We start from the raw sequence: 21,618 nt of genomic DNA on the forward strand, positions 1-21,618 counted from the left end.
AAAACAGCATTTGATAGTATTAACACTGCAACTGTAATGTTAAGTTGCTTTGATTGAGCTACGAACCCCTGAAAATTTGTTAAGGTTTGTGAGAATGACAGTAACATAATAATGGGAGAAATATTGTCCGATCCATTAGATAGACGAGATGGTGTTGAACGCATTTGGCTGGTATCAGACTGTCGTTTTATTCTGATTTTCATTAATTATTCAGCGATGATCCGACGCAACGTATCACACGGAATACGAATCGATTGATCAAGGCGTCTTCTCTGCCGGCGGACATACAGAGAAACCTGCGCAACACAGAAGCCCTACCACCTCGGCTGTATGGATTACCCAAGATCCATAAGAACAACGATCCACTGAGACCGATCGTTAGCGCTCCTGGATCACCGACATATAAACTGGCAAAACACTTGGCCTCTCTGCTCCAACCACACGTGGGGAAGACCGACACCTACATTACGGACTCAGGACATTTCATTGAGAAGCTGAAGAAACTGAAACTTGCACCAAACGACATCCTCGTCAGCTTTGATGTTGTTTCGTTATTTACGAAAGTGCCACTCAGTGACGCTCTGGAGCACATCGGTTCCATTTTCCCGCTAGACATCAGAAAGCTCTTCCATGCATATCTCACCACGAGCTATTTCACGTGGAATGGCGACTTCTACGAACAGCTGGAAGGCGTCGCCATGGGTAGTCCTCTCAGACCAGTGGTGGCCAACTACTTCATGGAACAATTCGAAGCACAGGCACTGGACTCGGCGACTTGCAAACCTAAGGTGTGGTACAGGTACGTCGATGATACTTTCGTGGTGTGGAGCCATGGTGAAGAACAGCTCGGTGACTTCCTAAGACACTTGAACAGCCTCCATGCCAACATAACATTTACCATGGAAGTAGAAAAGGACAAGAAACTGCCATTTCTAGATGTGCTGGTCACAAGGGACGGCGAAAACCTGGGACACAGCGTGTATCGAAAACCGACTCACACGGACCGATACCTGCACAAACTGTCAAACCACCACCCGAGCCAGAAAAGGGGCATGATTAGTACGCTTGTAACGAGAGCAGGACGAATATGTGAGCCGCAACACCTCAAACGAGAAATGCAACACCTGGAAACAGTCCTGAGGAGCAATGGGTACTCCACAAAAATTATATTAGAAGTGTAACTGAGCCAAACACTCGGCGAAGTAAGGAACCAGAAAAAGAAATGTCGGGTGCGGCCTTTCTGCCATACATTCCCAGAGTGACGGACAGAATCGGCCGTATATTGCGCAAACATGGCGTAAAGACGATCTTCAAACCGACAAGGAAGATCAAAGAGTGTCTTAGATCGGCGAAGGAGAAAAGAAACCCACTTGCAATGTCGGGAATATACCGCATACCATGCACATGCGGAAAAGTTTATGTCGGGATGACTGGACGATCCATTAACACCAGGATCAAGGAGCATAAGCGACATTGCAGGTTGGGGCAGGTGGAGAAATCTGCCGTGGCAGAACACGCACTGAATGAGACCGACCACGTAATAAAATTCGCCGACACGGAAGTTCTGGCTGTAGAGAACCACTATCACACGCGCTTGTTCAGAGAAGCTGTAGAAATACAAAAACACGCGAACAGTTTGAACAAGAAAGAGGAAAGCCTTAAGGTAAACGGATCCTGGCTTCCCGTACTGCAGCGAACGACCGTCGCAGGTAGCAAGAGGAGAACCGCACCGGAAATGACCGCGGAGAAGCCCTCGGACGTTGGCGCGCCAGGTACATATAGTCTGCGCCCGCGAGCTCGGCTCCAGTTCACCACCGGCAATGGAGGGTGAAGCTTTGACAATGCCAGCCACTCGTGCTGGCGAAACGTCAGAAAAATCATTAGATGAACGTCGGCCGAAGAACCCGAGACAGAGGCCAATAGGCAGTTTGTCATCAAGTGGCCACGAAAGCCTCAACAATTTTGAATTAATTTAAACTTTGATATCAAAGCGGATCATACAGATGATTGCAGTGCTCAAGCCAACCCTCTGCAAAATAAATCGAATTAACTCTGAGTATTTCGTTTGCATTCGCATATCTACATCTACATCCATATTCCGTAAGCCACTTGACGGTGTGTGGTGGAGGGTACTTTGAGTACCTCTATCGGTTCTCCCTTCTATTCCAATCTCGTATTGTTCGTGGAAAGAAAGATTGTCGGTACTCCTCTGTGTGGGCTCTAATCTCTCTGATTTTATCGTCATGGTCTCTTCTCGAGATATACGTAGGAGGGAGCAATATACAGCTTGACTCCTCGGTGAACGTACGTTCCTGAAACTTCAACAAAAGCCTGTAAGTAGGCTGTTTAGGTTTTTTTTGGTAACGCCACCTCTGTATGAAAATCACTGGCTGTGCTGTGTGCAGTCTGTGGCTGCTTTGCATTGTTGTAATACTCAACCATTCTAGTGTTAGGCAGCTGGCTGTGAACAGCGCGTAGCGTTGCGCAGTTGGAGGTGAGCCGCCAGCAGTGGTGGATGTGGGGAGAGAGATGGCGGAGTTTTGAAATTTGTCATGAACTGCTATATATATATATATATATGATGATATCAAGGTAAATACATTGCTTGTTCTCTATTAATATCTTTCATTTGCTAACTATCCCTATCAGTAGTTAGTGCCTTCCATAGTTTGAATCTTTTATTTAGCTGGCAAGAGTGGCGCTTGCTCTATTGCAGTAGTGGGAGTAACCAAGATTTTTGTGAGGTAAGTGATTTGTGAAACGTATAGTTTAATGTTAGTCAGGGCCATTCTTTTGTAGGGATTTTTGAAAGTCAGATTGTGTTGCGCAAAAAAATATTGTGTGTCAGGTTAAGGACAGTCGTGGAAAATTGTTCAAAGGGGAAGTTTCAAGCCCGTACCGAGCTACTGAGCGTCCCCCCTGCAGAGTCTTCCACTGGAGTTTATCTATCATCGCCGTAACGCTTTCGCGATTACTTAATGATCCTCTGACGAAGTGCGCTGCTCTCTGTTGGATGTTCTCTATCTCTTCTATCAACTTATCTGATACGGATCCCACACCGGTGAGCAGTATTCAAGCAGTGGGCGAACAAATGTACTGTAACCTACTTCCTTTGCTTTTGGACTGCATTTCCTTAGGATTCTTCCAATGAATCTGTCTGGCATCTGCTTTACCGACGATCAACTTTATATGATCATTCCATTTTAAATCACTCCCAGATAATTTATGGAATTAACTGCTTCCAGTTGCTGACCTGCTGTATTGTAGCTAAATGATAAAGGATCTCTCTTTCTATGTATTCGCAGCAAATTACACTTGTCTACATTGAGATTCAGTTGCCATTCCCTGCACCATGCGTCAATTCGTTGCAGATCCTCCTGCATTTCGGTACAATTTTCGATTGTTACAACCTCTCGATAAACCACAGCATCATCCGCAAAAAGCCTCAGTGAACTTCCGATGTTATCCACAAGGTCATTTATGTATATTGTGAATAGCAACGGTCCTACGACACTCCCCTGCGGCACACCTGAGATCACTCTTACTTCGGAAGACTTCTCTCCATTGAGAATGACATGCTGCGTTCTGTTATCTAGGAACTCTTCAATCCAATCACACAATTGGTTTGATATTCCATATGCTCTTACTTTGTTCATTAAACGACTGTGGGGAACTGTATCGAACGCCTTGCGGAAGTCAAGAAACACGGCATCCACCTGTGTACACGTGTATATGGCCCTCTGAGTCTCGTGGACGAATAGCGCGAGCTGGGTTTAACACTATAGTCTTTTTCGAAACCCATGCTGATTCCTACAGAGTAGATTTCTAGTCTCCAGGGAAGTCATTATACTCGAACATCATACGTGTTCCAAAATTCTACAACTGATCGACGTTAGAGATATAGGTCTATAGTTCTGCACATCTGTTCGACGTCCCTTCTTGAAAACGGGGATGACCTGTGCCCTTTTCCAATCCTTTGGAACGCTACGCTCTTTTAGAGACCTACGGTACCCCGTTGCAAGAAGGGGGGCAAGTTCCTTCGCGTACTCTGTGTAAAATCGAACTGGTATCCCATCAGGTCCAGCGGCATTTCCTCTTTTAAGCGATTTTAATTGTTTTTCTATCCCTCTGTCGTCTATTTCGATATCTACCATTTTGTCATCTGTGCGACAATCTAGAGAAGGAACTACAGTGCAGTCTTCCTCTGTGAAACAGCTTTGGAAAAAGACATTTAGTATTTCGGCCTTTAGTCTGTCATCCTCTGTTTCAGTACTGGGCAGAAGAATTTGGTGGAATCTTGGGTGCTATCCGAAGAAGGGCAGCTTGCTAGCCACGGGCCGGATATGTGCTGCCAAGGGACATCGAAAGCTGAGATCTGATGACCATCGCAGCACGGGGCAGGATGATGCCCTGAAGTGCCTGGTCACATAGGCCGGCGGTCAACAGGCCAGTGCTGTTCTGTGTAAGGTACCACGGTGGCGCAGCCCGCTGGCGTTTTTGAGAAACTGAGGAGACAGCTGGCGATTGGGTGTCGTCAAATGGCCCATCAAAGAGAAATCTGGGACTGTATAAGACCTTTGCGTTTCTTCATGTGGTGCCTAATTAAGCTAAACCGGTATTACATGGTGCTTGCTGAACGTGAAAGAATGGTGTGAGGGTGGTTAGAAGGACAGATAGAACATTATTTGGCTCATGGGAGCCTAAAAATCATGTTTGAGGATGGAATGTCGGCCATGCTTTCTAAACAGCGAATGTGACAATATTCTTTCGACCACTGCTGAAAGCAGCAGGCAGGACGATGATTGGTCGGTGATTAAAGAGAATAGCTTGGGTGTGGGATCGGACACCGTTTTCCAAGAAAAGCAGGCATGGATGCTGCTCACATTGGCTAGTTCAGAAACTTCTGCCTCGAGCAGGATGTTGTTCATAAAATGTTACGACTTTGCCAACTTAAAAATTTACTCATTTGGTAAGGCCATTAATTTTCCTTTTCTATGGCGTGACAACTTTTCATTTCACGTATAAATCTGTCGTGAGCAATGTGCATCTCGAGAGGGTTCAGTCGATGCAGACTTGAGTGGCAGTCATTCATAGGAGCATACCTTTCGTTAACCTGGTGGATTCCGCCAAGACTTCTTTCGGTTAGGCAGTCTTCTGATCGCTTCAGATGAGTTATGTATTCATTAAATTGAATATTATGTGATTTATTTACGTTTAAAATCCGATGAGTTCTTCGATTACAGTTTTGGCTGTTTTTAAGCCATTGGAACTTCACATATGCAGAAAAATTTTGTTCAAAGCTTTTTAAAAGATCAATTGAGCATTGAATAATTAGTCGGAAGATTAGTTATGCATTGTTCAGAAGAAAGTGGAGAGATTTTAATAACGATTTTGATTGAATTAATTAAGTGGGAAATGTAATTTAATTTTCTAGAGCATTTTTATGTAATCCATCTTTCATTTTCAGCCCTTTTTTCGTTTGGCTCGTGTTTGTGTGTGTCTGGTCCACTTGTTCTGATTAGCATTGATTCAGCGTTGCAATTTTGGAAGGGTGTTCTGAAGTGTGACGTGTGTGGGAGATAGTGTTGATAGTGTGTCAGTTGAAGCAGTGGGGTGGACATCAGTTTTGTTCATAATAAACGAGTGAACCCAAGTGCGAAATTAAAGTAGCGGAATAGTAAATATGCCTCAGATTGAAGGGCGGGCTCATGTAAGAAGGGCTAGCCGATATATATAAGGAGTTGAAAGATAATGCAAGGGAGATGGATGATAGTCTGTACACTATCAGGTGTATACAGTGCAATCTGACAGGCCACTGTGCACCATGCAATCAGTCCATGCCAGGGCTTTGCTCGATCTGCAGAAGATATGGGCACCTTCCTGTGTTTCCACACAACACACTTGGTTGAATATACGACAGACGAAATAGGCAGTTGTTGGTTAAGGAGGACACGACAGACAGGGCAAATGGAGAAGACATAAGTGGTTGAATATAACGTAAGTCAAACGTTAGCAAAATATTTTCTTAGAACGTTGTAACGGTGACGTGTAACTTGAAACCCGTGGTGCCGTAGTGATTTCTGCCAGGTGTTAAGTGGCAAGGCCCCTGTTAAGTCCGGGGGGGATCAGGAGCCGCAACTCATTGTTTTCTTACTTGACTTTCTTCGTGATACTGGTCAAAGATTTCCGTGCCCCGACAGAAGGAAGCATCCCGTTGACTATTAGTTACTTGATTTGTGAGTTCTGTATTTGTACAATTCAATTTCGTTTTCAGAAGGATGTCCACGGCTCCTTCCAAGTTTCACTAAGAATGTGAAACACTAAGAAACATCGCGGGGAGAAAGGTAAAGCAAATGAACGCTGTGAACCTAAGCGTTGTATAAGTTAGTGGTAAATCTGGTAAACAAGGATGGGGTGAATTAATTAGCATTCAAAACGGATCTTATCGAAATGGTCATGGGACCATTGACAAACAGGGAACTGGATGCTTAAGTGCATAATGTGTCGATGTGAGTGAACAGGTAGACCCTCATGAGTCAGAAAGTGGAGACAGAACCGAAAAGAACAGAATAGTTGGAAGCTTGAACGAGATTGAGGTGGTATCTTGGAATGCGGGTGCAGATGTGTCCTCCGCAATTTCTAACTTGGACGTTGTATTAGAACCAATATCGTCACACATCCGGATGCTGCAAACAAAAAAAAAAAAAAAGGGGGGGGGGGGCAGAACGTGAGAAAGGAAGCAAAATAGACGAAAATAACGTTGGCTGGACGAAAGGCCATCAAACGAGAGGACTGCTGAGGAGGGAGGACGAACGTTTAATGAATGTAGGACTCCAATTGTAATGAATTCTACGGATACAACATCAAATTAGGGAGACAGAGTATTCAGAGGTTGCATGATAAAGCTGTGTGGAAGAGATAGAGACGTGGATACAGGAGGCAGGGGAGACACTAAGTCAAAGGTTTGGTGAAATTGAACGGCTGTCGTGTGAAGCTAGAGAGTAACTGAAGGTTAGCAATCAAGAAATGATAGAACAAGAAATCAGGGTGAGCATTACACATCCACGCAAAAATTCCATATCTTTGGAGATAATGGTAGAGGATTAGATCAAAAGTCGTCGACTGACCAGTGTGATCAATCCTTTCCTTCTTCTTGGCCAGTAAGGCAACGTTGGATTTCATGAAGGACTTTCTCGATACCGATGCAGCAACAAAAATGAAATCACTAATACCACGCTGCGCATCATACGAGGCGCTTAGGGACACGTTTTTGACCTGTTATTGGCCCAGAGAGAAGCAGGAAAGACTCATATAAGGAATAATTGTGAAACAGTTAAAAATAACCCAGATTCTGTAAGCCAGTGAAGATTCTGGAAGAAATGGTACCTAAAAATCAGTTCTTTACCACATTTTTCCTTTCTGATATCATACGAACAGGACGAATAGAGTGGGATAGAGTGTTTCAGGAGAGAGGCGAACCTTAAGTTCCTTTGCTGCATACGTTGACGCACCAGAGTTGGAGATAACGGGTGCAGATATAGGTGACCAAAAGAAGTATAGAAGTCCACTTGAGTTTTCCATTGTGAACAGAGAATGTTAGTAAATATGATGTTGTGGCAGTGACTTTGTATATTGGCTTTCTTTCTATTTCTCTGTTTCTGGGGACTTATTTTTCTTCTGTCTCCTTAGTTGTAAGGTATTTATGCTCAGTTGGGGATTTCTGCTTGGAGTGGGTATTTTGAATCGTAGATAAGGGTGCGTTGGATTGTTGTGCGCTCATCTTTTCCTCTAAGGAAGGATAATGAACTTTGTCGAGCAGCACCATTCTCCTTCCGATTGTTTTTAAATTATGCATGGTGGAGTGGCGTTGCAAGGATATACACTAAAGCGCTAAAGAAACTGGTACAGGCTTGCGTATTCAAATACAGACATATATAAACAAGCAGAATAAGGCGCTGCTGTCGGCAACACCTAAGTAAGACAAGTATCTGGCGCAGTTGTTAGGTCGGATACTGCTGCTACAATGGCAGTTTATCAAGATTTAACTAATTTTGAATGTGGTGTTATAGCCGGCGCACGCGCGATGGGACACAGGTATCTCCGAGGCAGCGATGAAGTGGGGATTTTCCCGTACGACCATTTCACGAGTATACCGTGAATATCACGAATCCGGTAAAACATCAAATCTCCTACAGCGCTGCGGACGGAAAAAGTTACTGCAGTACTGCAAGAACGGGACCAACGACTACTGAAGAGAATCGTTCGTGACAGAAGTGCACCCTTCCGCGAATCGCTGCAGATTTCAGTGCTGGGCCAGTTTCAGCGTGCGAACCAGTCAACGAAACATCATCAATATGGGTTTTCGGAACCGAAGGCCCAATCATATGCTCTTGATCACTGCACAACACAAAGCTTTACTCCTCGTCTGTGCCCGTCGACACCGACATTAGACTGATGATGACTGGAAACATTTTGCCTGGTCAGAGGAGCCTCGTTTCACATTGTATCGAGCGGATGGACGTGTACAGGTATGGAGACAACGTCATGAATCCATGGACCTTGCATTTCAGAAGGGGACTGCTGAAGCTGGTTGAGGCTCTGTAATGGCTTGGGGCGTGTGCAGTTGGAGTGATACGTCTAGATACGACTCTGACAGGTGACACGTACGTAAACATACTGTCTGATCACCTGCATCCATTCATGTTCATTGTGCATTCCGACGGACTTGGACAATTACAGCAGGACAATGCGACGCCCCACACGTCCAGAACTGCTACAGAGTGGCTCCAGGAACACTCCTTCTGCTGGCCACCGCACTCCCCAGACATAAACATTATTGAGCATATCTGGGATGCCTTGCAAAAAATGTTTCAAATGGCTCTAAGCACTATGGGACTTAACGTCTGAGGTCATCAATCCCCTAGACTTAGAACTACTTAAACCTAACTAACCTAAGGACATCACACACATCCATACCCGAGGCAGGATTCGAACCTGCGACCGTAGCAGCCGCGTGGTTCCGGACTGAAGCGCCTAGAACCGCTCGATCACAGCGGCCGGAGGATGCCTTGCAACGTGCTGTTCAGAAGAGATCTCCATCCCCTCGTACCCTTACGGATTTATGGACAGCCCTGTAGGACTCATGATGTCATGGTGTCAGTTCTTTCCAGCACTACTTCAGTCGAGTCCATGCCACATCGTGTTGCAGTACTTTAGCGTGCTCGCGGGGGTCCTACACGATATCAAGCAGTGTACCGGTTTTTATGGCTCTTCAGTGTAGATGATGTTGTGGTTATGGCAGATTCGTGCACGATGAGAATTTATTTAATAGAGAATCTCACTACAATGTGAAGATTCGTTTGCGCTACGGGAGCATGTGACCGAAAGACGGATAGATAGAAAGAAAGAGCACTAATCAGGCAGTTACGGGCAAGAGACAAGTTTCCGTTTGCACTATGGAGTTTTAGTTCTAGGATCGTGTTTATAGGCACAGGAGCCCAATTGGCACCGAGCGAGTTAGTGCGGTGGTTTGCGCGCTCGACTCGCGTTCGGGACGACGACGGTTCAAACCCATGTCCGGCAATCCTGATTTAGAATTTCCGTGATTTCCCTAAATCGCCTAAGGCAAATGCCGTGACGGTTCCTTCGCAACGGCCCGATTTCCTTCTCCATCCTTCCCTAATCCGAGCTTGTGCTTCGTCTCTAATGACATCGTTGTCGACGGGACGTTAAACACTAATCTCCTCTTCTTTCTCAGTGTATTGCTAGAAGATGCACTGGCGAGTCATCTCTTTTTCATTGTTATCTTGGAGAAGGTGATGAGCGACGCAAACCTTCTGAGCTGATAAACTGTCTTTCATAAATCAGTGGCGATATTTGCCTACGCCGGAGAACTCGGAAGACTTGTGAGGAGACATTCATTGCACTTGAGCAGTGCAGCAGGAATATTGGATTGAATATAAACCAGAAGAAAACGAAGTATGTAACTGTTGGGAAAGCATATAAGAAGAACATGCCACCTACAATAACTTTGGGCAATTTTACTTTCGGGAGAGTTGAACAGTTTAAATATTTGGAACCGTCACCCTCTGAAATGACACCTCTCATGAAATTAAACAGAGGTTAATAGCAACGACCAGAGTCTATTATGCAACAACAAAACTATTCACTAAACTAACCACTTATAAAACACTTACACGTTCAATGATTTCACATGTCTCGGTAACTTGGTCATTATCATCAGATAACATTGGAGTGCTAGACGCCTATGAGGGAAAGGTGCTTTGAAGACTCACTGGCCCAACCTGTGAAAATAGAAGATGGAGGAGGTTGTACAATCATGAGCTGTACTGTATTTTAAGATCCAACTACTAGGAAAACAGTGAGATCAGCCAGACTGAGATGTGCGGCACATGTGGCACAGATGAGTGATGCAGAAGTAGTTAGAGGGATGTTGTTGTTGTTGTTGTGGTCTTCAGTCCTGAGACTGGTTTGATGCAGCTCTCCATGCTACTCTATCCTGTGCAAGCTTCTTCATCTCCCAGTACCTACTGCAACCTACATCCTTCTGAATCTGCTTAGTGTATTCATCTCTTGATCTCCCTCTACGATTTTTACCCTCCACGCTGCCCTCCAATGCTAAATTTGTGATCCCTTGATGCCTCAAAACATGTCCTACCAACCGATCCCTTCTTCTAGTCAAGTTGTGCCACAAACTTCTCTTCTCCCCAATCCCATTCAATACCTCCTCACTAGTTACGTGATCCACCCACCTCATCCTCAGCATTCCTCTGTAGCACCACATTTCGAAAGCTTCTATTCTCTTCTTGTCCAAACTGGTTATCGTCCATGTTTCACTTCCATACATGGCTACATTCCATACAAATACTTTCAGAAACGACTTCCTGACACTTAAATCTATACTCGATGTTAACAAATTTCTCTTCTTCAGAAACGATTTACTTGCCATTGCCAGTCTACATTTTATATCCTCTCTACTTCGACCATCATCAGTTATTTTGCTCCCTAAATAGCAAAACTCCTTTACTACTTTAAGTGTCTCATTTCCTAATCTAATCCCCTCAGCATCACCCGATTTAATTTGACTACAGTCCATTATCCTCGTTTTGCTTTTGTTGATGTTCATCTTAGAGGGATATTAGATGAAAATCCAGGGGCTCAGAGAGGACGAGGTCGTCCGAGAACCAAATGGATAGCCTGCCATGGAGGACCTGCAGATAACAGTCTGTAGGTGATGGAATCACGAACTTTGGTTCGTGATAATTGTCGGAGAATTGTTAAACAGGCCAAAGTTTACTATGAACGGTACAGACACAGATGAAGAAGGAAAGACGTGAGGACGGGTTATCAGTCGTGCCTGGTTAGTTCAACTGGTAAGAGCATATGCCGTGACGGCGGATAGATTACATAACATCTCAGACAGATCACAAGACACAAGAAGAAATGGCATTGCGGAGAAACGCCCCAGCAACAGAGGAGTAGTTGTTTCTAGAGATAACCTTTCACTCTACAGAGCACAGGTTGAAACTGTGCACAGGGCTGGGACTCGATCAGGGAGTGTGCCTCTCGCGGGCAAAGCTTTCAACGACACAGTTAACCAGGCATGACTAACGAGTCGTTCCCATGGCTTCAGTTTGTCAGTGCCTCTTTCCTACCTACCCAAATTTCTTTCCAAATTTCACGGCAGCTCCCCTGCATGTCTGCTAGGCTAGCAGAATGCGAGACGGAGGTTTCCCAAAGTGCAAGCGCCAGTTCGAGAAAGTTCTTAACCGTGTGCCTACTACAATTCCCACAATTTTAATCAAAACACACACAAAAATGCTGTCAGTAATATGACCAGGTTAAATGAAGTTCCCAGTGATATCACTCGGTTTATTTGTACTTTAATCACAATCAAGATTATCCTTATGAGCCTAATCACACTAGCTCTGCAAACACTCCGTTCAAGAATCACAAGAGGAGGAGGTATACTTGGAAAAGCTCAGGAGATATAGGAAGATTTCAATTACATAACATCATTCTCAGGCAGAGATTCCGAAATCAGATATTGGATTGCAAGGCGTACCCAGGAGCAGATATAGACTCCGATTACAATTTAGTAGTGATGAAGAGTAGGTTGGAAGTCAAGAGATATGTTAGAAGGAATCAATGCGCGAAGAAGTAGGATACGGAAGTCCTAAGGAATGAAGAGATACACTTGAATTTCTCTAAGGAAATAATGAATAGCTCTGTAGGAACTGCAGTTGGAGAGGAATAGACAGCTCTAAAAAGGCAATCATAGTAGTTGGAAAGAAAAACGTAGGGTCAGAGAAGATAACTATGAAGAAACCATGGTTTACAGGAGAAATGCTCAGTTGATCGATGATGGAAGTACAAAACCGTTCAGGGAAATTGAGAAATACAGAAATACGAGTCCCTTAGGAATGAAATAAATCGGAATTGCAGGGAAGCTAAGACGAAATGGCTGCGTGAAAAATCGGAAAAGAAATGTTTGTCGGAAGGACTGACTCAGCGAAAGAGAAGTCAAAACAAACTTCAGTGAGTTTGAAAGCAAGGGTGGTAACATTACGAGTGGAACGGGAAAACCACTGTTAAATGCAGAGGAGAGAGCAGATAGGTGGAAAGAGTACATTCAGGTGGAATCCTTGTCTGATGACGTGATAGAAGAAGAAACAGAAGTCGATGTAGAAGAGATAGGGGTTCCAGTATGACACTCGGAATGTAAAAGATCTTGGACGTTTGAAGATCTAATAAGACAGAAAGGATAGATTACATTCCTTCAAAATATCTGAAATCATCTAATGGCAAGAAAACGTCGATATGTAGAATGTGTGAGTCTAGCGATGTAGCATCTGACTTTCGAAATAACATCATCCACACAGTTACGAAGATGGGAAGAGTCGACAAATGGGAGAAACATCGCACAGTCAGTTCAACAGTTCATGCATCCAAGTTGGTGACAAGAATAATATACAGACGAATGTAAAACAAAACTGATGATGTGTTAGATGATCATCAGTTTGGCTATAGGAAAGTTAAAGGCATCAGAGAGGCAAATCTGGCCTTGCGGTTGACAATGGAACCAAGACTGAAGAAAAATAAAGACACATTCACACGATTTGTCTACTGGGAAGAAGCATTCGACAATGTCAAATGGTGCAAAATGTTTGAAATTGTGAGAAAAATAGAGGTAACCTATAGGAAAAGACGGGTAATACACAATACATACAAGAGCCAAGAGGGAACAACAAGATTCGACGACCAAGAACGAAGTGTATAAGGCAGGAATGTTGCTTTTCGCCTCTATTGCTCAATCTATAGATCGAAGAAGCAATGACGGAAATAAAAGTTCTAGAGGGGAATTACAATTCAAGGTGAAAGGATACCAATGATAAGTTTCGCTGATGATATTGCTATCGTCAGTGAAAGTGAAGACGAATTACAGGATCTGTTGAACGGAGTGAACAGTCTAATGAGTACAGAATATGGACTGAGAGTAAATCGAAGAAAGACGAAAGCAATGAGAAGCAGCTGAACTGTGAACAAGAAACTTACCATAAGGACTGATGGGCACGAAGTAGGCGAAGTTAAGAAATTCTGCCACCTACGCAGCAAAAAAACTCATGACGGACGGAGCACGGAGGACGTAAAACCAGGCTAACACCGGTCAAGAGAACTCTACTAGTATCAAACACAGGGCTTAATTTGGGGAATAAATATGTGAGAATGTGCGTTTGGAGCACAGCATTGAATGCTGGTGACTGATGGACTGTGAGAAAACCGGAACAGAAGAGAATCTAAGCATTTGAGATGTGGTGCTACAGAAGAATGTTGAAAATTTGGTGGACTCATAAGATAAGGAATGAGTAGGTTCTCCGCAGAATCGGGGAGGAAAGGAATATATGCTAAAAACTGACAAGAAGGAGGGACGGGTTGGTAGGACATTTATTATGACATCAGGGAATATCTTCCATGGTACTACACGAAGCTGTAGAAGGGTAGAACTGTATAGAAAGACAAAGAATAGAATACATCCAGCAAATAATTAAGGATGTAGGTGCTGCCCAGAGATGAATAGGTTGGCACAGAAGAGGAATTCGTGACGGGCCGCATCAGTCCTGTGAGAAGATTGATAACTAAAAAATTCTACTGGTCACGTGCTCGCAACATTATCAGGGGGCACACCGTTCCACGGTGGGAGGTGGTCAGAATGTTTTGGCTCATCGGTGCAAGTACACTGCACATGTAAAGTAAACCGTGGGACTTACTCTATACAAAAATATAAAAATGCTCTCATATACTAGGGTATCACATGTTTTGTCTGGGATTTACATAACAAATGGTTTCCATCTCTCGGTTGTTACCAGGGTTACTAGGAGGTTTCCTTAGTTGTAAGTCAAACGCTGGAACTGGAGATCCCCTCCCAAATGTTCCCAATGGGACTCTCTCTTTTTCCCTAGTAGCTCGTCTGGTATTCGTCTGAAAAGTGCCTGGGCCTACCATGGATCATTACACGAACAACCTGATCAACTTAAACAATGACAAAAGTTTAAAAAACCGGTAAAATATTTTGTTGCATGATTTGTGTAAAATAAGATAGATTAGAGAACCATTTGACACACCTTTCAGTGAAGCTCAAAGTCATGTACAGCAGCCTAAAAACACATACGTTAGTGACATGAAACCACTGAATGAAAGTACATCCAGAAAATATCCTCTAGTACCCTTTAAAATTATAAGATTTTAAGTTAAATATTGAACTTTCAATTTTATATCGGCACCTCATTTCTATACATGACTTCGAACACCATTCAAAGACACGTTAAATGTTTGTCTGATCTGTTCTGTTTCTTACCTTCAAACAAAGTATTTGACAAAAAATTTGACTTTGTTTTTCATTTTTTTTTTATTTTCATGTTTTGCATCGATCGATATTCCACTATTATTAAGAGTATATACGGGCGGTTATAATTAAAGTTTGCCTACTTGAAAGCGTCCCCATGAAAAACCACTGATCTTAGAACAGTGAAACTTTGTGGAGACATTTGTGAGGAACTGCGGTAGAGAAATAACGGATGAACCCAGCAAAGAAACGCATTTTAATTTCCACATGAGGTAGCAACATTTGTTAACTGCGTACGATGTTTACGTTCCAGGTTACAAGCGTTGCTCACTGTGACAACCATCTGCATCCACGGGCCTGGAACCGCACTAGGTATTGCTCTGCTGCCACCTGAAACATCTCAGGTGGATGTTGGCCACCTCTCTCGCTTTCGTCATCTTCCCGTTGATGAACGCCGTCCTTGAGGTAAGCCCACTGCCAGAAATCGCACTGTTCAAATCTGCTGATGTTTGTGATCGCATTTTTGAACGACGGATCAATACTTCGGTTTTCTCCAGATGTGTTACGGAGTAACAGAGTGATCTCAAGAGCAATGTGATATGGAGTTCATCGTGCATCAAAACAGTCGAGTCCAAAGCAGGGATCGGATGTTGGCGATGCAGAGGACAGTAACGTTCACCGCTCACGCTGCCTGCCCTTGACCTTGCAGACCGACCTCCTCAATGAAACATGGACCAGCCACGAACTGTGCGAAAAGCCACACCAGACATTGACGCGTTCACTATGCAGGGGATTTCATAAACGTTCGTTGGCGGTGACGATCGCCAAATGCGGCGATTGTTAGTGTTCACTGCCGTAGTGAGCATAAAGTATGCTTCGTCACTCCACTAAATGGTTCAAATGGCTCTGAGTACTATGGGACTCAACTTCTGAGGTCATCAGTCCCCTAGAACATAGAACTACTTAAACCTAACTAACCTAAGGACATCACACACATCCATGCCCTAGGCAGGATTCGAACCTGCGACCGTAGCGGTCGCGCTGTTCCAGACTGTAGCGCCTAGAACCTCTCGGTCACTCCGGCCGGCACTCCACAAAATGTTCCAAGGCCACACGTCGTCAACTTCAATCTTTGGAAGAAACTTAAGAGCAAAGTTTACTCGAATGTTTGCGCCAAGTGGCAAAAGTTGATGAATAATGTGAAGTTTGTACGGATGCCATTTCACAATTGCTCGCAGCACTTTTTGAACCGTGCACCATGGGATGCTCAGCTGTCACGGTACGGCTCGTGCACTGCTTGGCGATCGCAAATTGCATCCAGCATTCTCAGTCATCGTAACAGTAGTAACTTCTTTAAAAATTTGTAGCGCAACTGGACGTCGGCCTCGCCCAGGAGCAATTCCTAAACGGCCAGTTAATATGAACTTCCGAATCATGTTCTTCAACTCCGGTGCGGGAAGAGGACGTTTCCGTACTCCTTTAATGCGTGCTGTTACTGTTGTTTTGATGAAACAGCTTTACGAGTAGAGTCCCGCTCACCTCGTCGAGACCCATGTTGACTGGCTGCAAGTGTAAGGCATAGTGATGCTTGTGTTTCAACCCTATATCACCGTACCAGTACCGGCCCCTAACATCAAGTCATGAGGCTACACTACGAACAACGCAAATCCTGCAGTGCACAGTCCTGACCTCACTCCTATGATGTTACGTGTCAATACGGTAAATAATTACCATACGGTAAATAGTTACAATGACTCAAGTAGCTGAAGTTCAATTATAGTCGCCCTGTAGATAAAGATGATGATGATTTTGTTTGGTTTGTGGGTCGCTCAACTGCGCTGTCCATGTAGATAAAGAGAAAGGAGAGAAATTTCGGTTTATGTTGTCATTTGATATTTTTTGACACTTTGCGCTACCTCACCTAAGTCGACTGCCACAGTTATCCTATCCCAAGCGATCTGAATGAAAAGAGCTCGCCTCAGCTAGCGGGTGAGATACTACGGTAATCCCAAAAGTAAGGTCTCCTATTGTAATTCTTCAGGCTTTCACGGCGATCTAATGACATCTTGGGTTGTCGGGTGTTCTGCCGTGCAAGTACGACGCTGATATCCAGCAGAACACCCGACAACCCAAGATGTCAAGGTCTCCCATTTTTTTATAAGTACATAGACCTGTTTATTTCTACAATGGTTTACATCAGTTTACAGCTTGAACATTTAGCTATTTTTCGACAGAATCACCATTTCTGTCGATACATTTTTGTAGACGCTGTGGCAGTTTTTGTATGCCCATGTCATACCAGCTCGTCTCCATGTAGTTCAGAAATTTATGAACCTCATCTTTCACCTCGTCGGAGCTGAATTGCTTTCCGGCCAAATAATGTTCTTTTAACTTAGGCAACAGGTGATAGTCACTGGGCGCCACTATAGGGTGTTTGGGTGATTATGTTCCACTGAAACTGTTGCAGGAGAGCAACGGTTTGCCAGGCGATGTGTGGGCGAGCGTTGTCATGGAGAATGTGTACGCCCTTGCTCAACATTCCTCTTCTCCGGTTCTGAATTTCCCGTTTGAGTTTTTTCAGAGTCTCACAGTACTTGTCACCGTTAATTGTGGTTCCAGTAGCCATAAAGTCGACCAACAATACCCATTTCCGATCCCAAAAAACGGTTGTCATTACATTACCGGCAGACCGTGTTTGTTTGAATTTCCGCGGCTTTGGCGAAGAAGGATGCCGCCACTGGCGTGATTGTTGCTTGGTCTCAAGTGTAAAGTGGTATGCCCAGGTTTAGATACCCGTCACAGTTGAATACAGAAAGTTGTCCTGTGCGGCTGCAAGGCGGTGAAGAAATGCGCGAGAAGCATCAACTCGTTGCCGCATGTGGTCCTCAGTCTGCATGCGTGGCACCCATCTTGCGCACACCTTCCACTAGTTTAATGTTTCGTTAAAATTCTGTGAGCGGTGCTTCGCGAAACCTCAGGAACCAACGTGCGGAGATCATCCAAGGTGATCCGCCAATCTTCACGCATGCTTTGCTCAACCTTCAACACTGTCTCCTCAGAAACTGACGGTCTCCCGCTCCTTTGTTCGTCGTGAATTTCGGTCCGACCAGCTGCAAACTCTTTACACCACTTAGAACATTGTTGACATCCATGCACGGCTCACCATACACTTCCGTCAATTGGCAATGGATTTCAATCGGCGCAGTGCCCTTTGCGTTAAAAAACCCAATAACTGCGCGCAATTCGCACTTGGCGGTAACATCCAACGGGAGCTCCATTCTCAACAGCTGCCAAGCCAAGACTGAGCGCCTCAGCGCGGCGTGCGCGTGTTTACACACAGCGCGTGAAGCACTCTTCATAACAGTGTGACCAACTGCCACACAAACAGAGTTCTGTACTTATAAAAAAAATAGGAGACCTTACTTTTGGGATTACCCTCGTAATAGGGCTTAGGGATCTCATATTAATATTCTCCCCAATATCAGACCATGTGGAAGGCTTGGAGTACGACCCTGCTTGCAGGGAGCCGCTGATTTGAGTGGACCCTCGGCAGAGGTGGTAATAATCGCGACACTGATAAATAAAATATTTAGGATTTTGAAAATAAACAGACATATTCTGAAATCAGTACAGAACAAGGCAGTTTTAACAGAAGGCAGTTTCCATTGACATTATACATTCACAGAACGACGTACAGAAGGAGCATTGACCTATAGCTACACAAGTTTAACCTGGAAAAGTTTGAAGGAAGAATACGGATTTACCTAAATCGCTTCAGGGAAATGCCGGGATGGTTCCTTCGAAAGGGCACGAGCGACTTTCTTTCCCATACTTCCCTAATGCGAAGGGACTCATGACGTCGCACTTTGGTCTCTTCCTCCAAACACCCGAACCAACCCAACCCAACCCTAATCCGATGGTACTGATGACGTCGCTGTTTGGTCCCCTGCCCCAAACCAATCAACCGACCACACAAAACTCCAGACACGTGTGAGCTTCGTGAAGCACCTACCTTGACACGCTCCAAGCCCTCTAGGTGCACGGCGTATAATTTGTGGATCCTGCTGCGAACGAAGTCGACCTCGTCGACGGAGGAGTCCAGCTGGAAGGGGGGGTGCGGGCGGCGGTCGCTGTCCCAGACGACGAGGCAATGGGCGCGCATGCGCGGCGTCCAGCGGCTGAGCCGCAGGCAGCGGCACGGCAGGTGGCAGGCCTCCTCGGGCCGCACCGTCGTCGTCGTGGGCGTCGTTGGGGGGCGCCAGTAGGAGAGCGCCTCCGCCCCCGTCACCCCCGCCGCCGCCAGCGCCGCCACGGCCAGCGCCGCCGCCAGCGCACGCATCGCGCCGCGGGACTTCCCCTTGGCCTCCAGGCGAGCTCCGTTCGCTTGCTGCTGGAAACCATAAGAAGCGAATTTAGTGAGAACACTTCCGCAACAACTGTAACATATCGTTTCAATGCCAGACCCATGACATAATCAAAATGGCTACCGGTAAATCGTACGAGGGGCGTTTGAAAAATCCGTCCAAACTCCGAGATATCGCACCACCGGCGCGTTTCGAGGTCATGTTTAGTTAGTAGCATCTTTGCAAAGAAGGCACACAAAGTTTCAGCCATATTGGTCTATTTCTTTGTGTTTGGCATTCGTGTGAATCAAGGAAGTCGAGTGATTAAACATTACTTTATGAACGGCAAAATGCTTCAGGAGACTAAAGAGAAGCTTGACAAATACACTACTGGCCATTAAAATTGCTACACCAAGAAGAAATGCAGATGATAAACAGGCATTCATTGGACAAATATCAAGAAGAAATGCAGATGATAAACAGGCATTCATTGGACAAATATATTATACTTGAACTGACATGTGATTACATTTTCACGCAATTTGGGTGCATAGATCCTCAGAAATCAGTACCCAGAACAACCACCTCTGGCCGTAATAACGGCCTTGATACGCCTGGGCATTGAGTCAAACAGAGCTTGGATGGCCTTTACAGGTACAGCTGCCCATGCAGCTTCAACACGATACCACAGTTCACCAAGAGTAGTGACTGGCACATTGTGACGAGCCAGTTGCTCGGCCACCATTGACCAGACGTTTTCAATTGGTGAGAGATCTGGAGAATGTGCTGGCCAGGGCAGAAGTCGAACATTTTCTGTATCCAGAAAAACCCGTACAGGACCGGCAACAAGCGGACGTGCATTATCCTGCTGAAATGTAGGGTTTCGCAGGGATCGAATGAAGGGTAGACTCACGGGTCGTAACACATCTGAAATGTAACGTCCACTGTTCAAAGTGCAGTCAATGCGAAAAAGAGGTGACCGAGACGTGTAACCAATGGCACCCCTTACCATCACGCCGGGTGATACGCCAGTATGGCGATGACGAATACACGCTTCCAATGTGCGTTCACCGCAATGTCGCCAAATACGGATGCGACCATCATGATGCTGTAAACAGAACCTGGATTCATCCAAAAAAATGACGCTTTGCCATTCGTGCACCGAGGTTCATCGTTGAGTACACGATCGCAGGCGCTCCTGTCTTTGATGCAGCGTCAAGGGTAACCGCAGCCATGATCTCCGAGCTGATAGTCCATGCTGCTGCAAACGTCGTCGAACTGTTCTTGCAGATGGTTGTTATCTTGCAAACGTCCCCATCTGTTGACTCAGGGATCGAGACGTGCCTGCACGATCCGTTACAGCCATGCGGATAAGCTACGAGGCCGTTGGGATCCAGCATGGCGTTCCGTATAACCCTCCTGAACCCACCGAGGAGTGATTGCAGAAACTAATAGCTATTTTGCAGACCTGGACAATTCCTATTATTCGGAAGGGATCAACAAATTAGAACAACGTTGGACGAAGTGTATAAGTCTAACAGGAGACCATGTCGAAAAATAAAAAAAGGTTTACCCCAAACACGTAAGTAGTTTTTATTTTTGCACGGACTTTTCAAACGGCCTTCGTATATGCCAACTTAGATATTATACACGTTACACTAACAAACACTGAACAACAATAACTTCCAAGTAGCGAAATTGTTCGAAGCCAGCTGACCCAACAGACACTATCCCCTCCATATTTCAATAAATTTGTCATTTTTTTCTCTCTTCCGTCCTTCCTTAGTTGCTTCAAAATCATGGAGGTACATTCCGTCTATGCCACTAACTGAAGGCACGACCACAGACATGGGTAAACAGTGCTGGAAATCGTAACACCGAACGATATTTTCAAGTCACGGTATTTCTGCCACAAGAGTTGACCCTAAGCACTTTTTTTATAAAGGAGGATAACATGGCGAAATGTATAATGGTGACATATTGTAACTACCACATAATAGGCCTACAATTATTATATATATAAAAAGAAAGATGTATTGCGGGTCACTGAAGATGATCCACAAATAAAAGAAGTGAAACGCTTGTGGCAGTAAACAAACTGCGATCTGTAGTTTTCCCGGCGTATTTCCAATTTGAACAGTTCTCGGGTATCCGACTGGGTAGCGTCGTAATTTCTCCACAATATTTCTGCAGACTTACACGCTGCCATCTTCAGGTGGTTCCTGACGAATGCTGTGCTGTTCCTCACGGCGCCCTATATATACTAGCCGTTACCCCCTCCTCCGTGCCTCTCCTGGTGTCTTTGTGGCGGCCGGCGCGGCAGCTACTGGAAGTGGTGGGGGAAGCGGAGCCTGGGTCTGACTGGGGTCTGCAGTCTCCCTGCTGCCGCCGTCGGGGGCGGTCGTCGATGTC

General features: G+C 45.0%; 1 protein-coding gene across 2 annotated transcripts in view; it reads right to left on the minus strand.

Annotated features, from left to right (window-relative positions):
- Nucleotides 1-21,618, minus strand: part of LOC126251694 (carboxypeptidase N subunit 2-like) — a 139,325-nt gene that overhangs the window by 40,134 nt on the left and 77,573 nt on the right. Inside the window, exon 2 of one of the 2 annotated variants that reach the window (XM_049952281.1) lies at nucleotides 18,876-19,250. In XM_049952281.1, the coding sequence (XP_049808238.1) occupies nucleotides 18,876-19,202 (327 nt within the window). In that variant the 5' untranslated portion in view covers nucleotides 19,203-19,250. Of the gene's footprint in view, nucleotides 1-18,875; nucleotides 19,254-21,618 lie in introns of both variants that reach the window. The other variant, XM_049952282.1, reaches the window with a different exon arrangement.

The sequence above is a fragment of the Schistocerca nitens genome, chromosome 4 (assembly GCF_023898315.1).
Source record: "Schistocerca nitens isolate TAMUIC-IGC-003100 chromosome 4, iqSchNite1.1, whole genome shotgun sequence".
NCBI lineage: Eukaryota > Metazoa > Arthropoda > Insecta > Orthoptera > Acrididae > Schistocerca > Schistocerca nitens.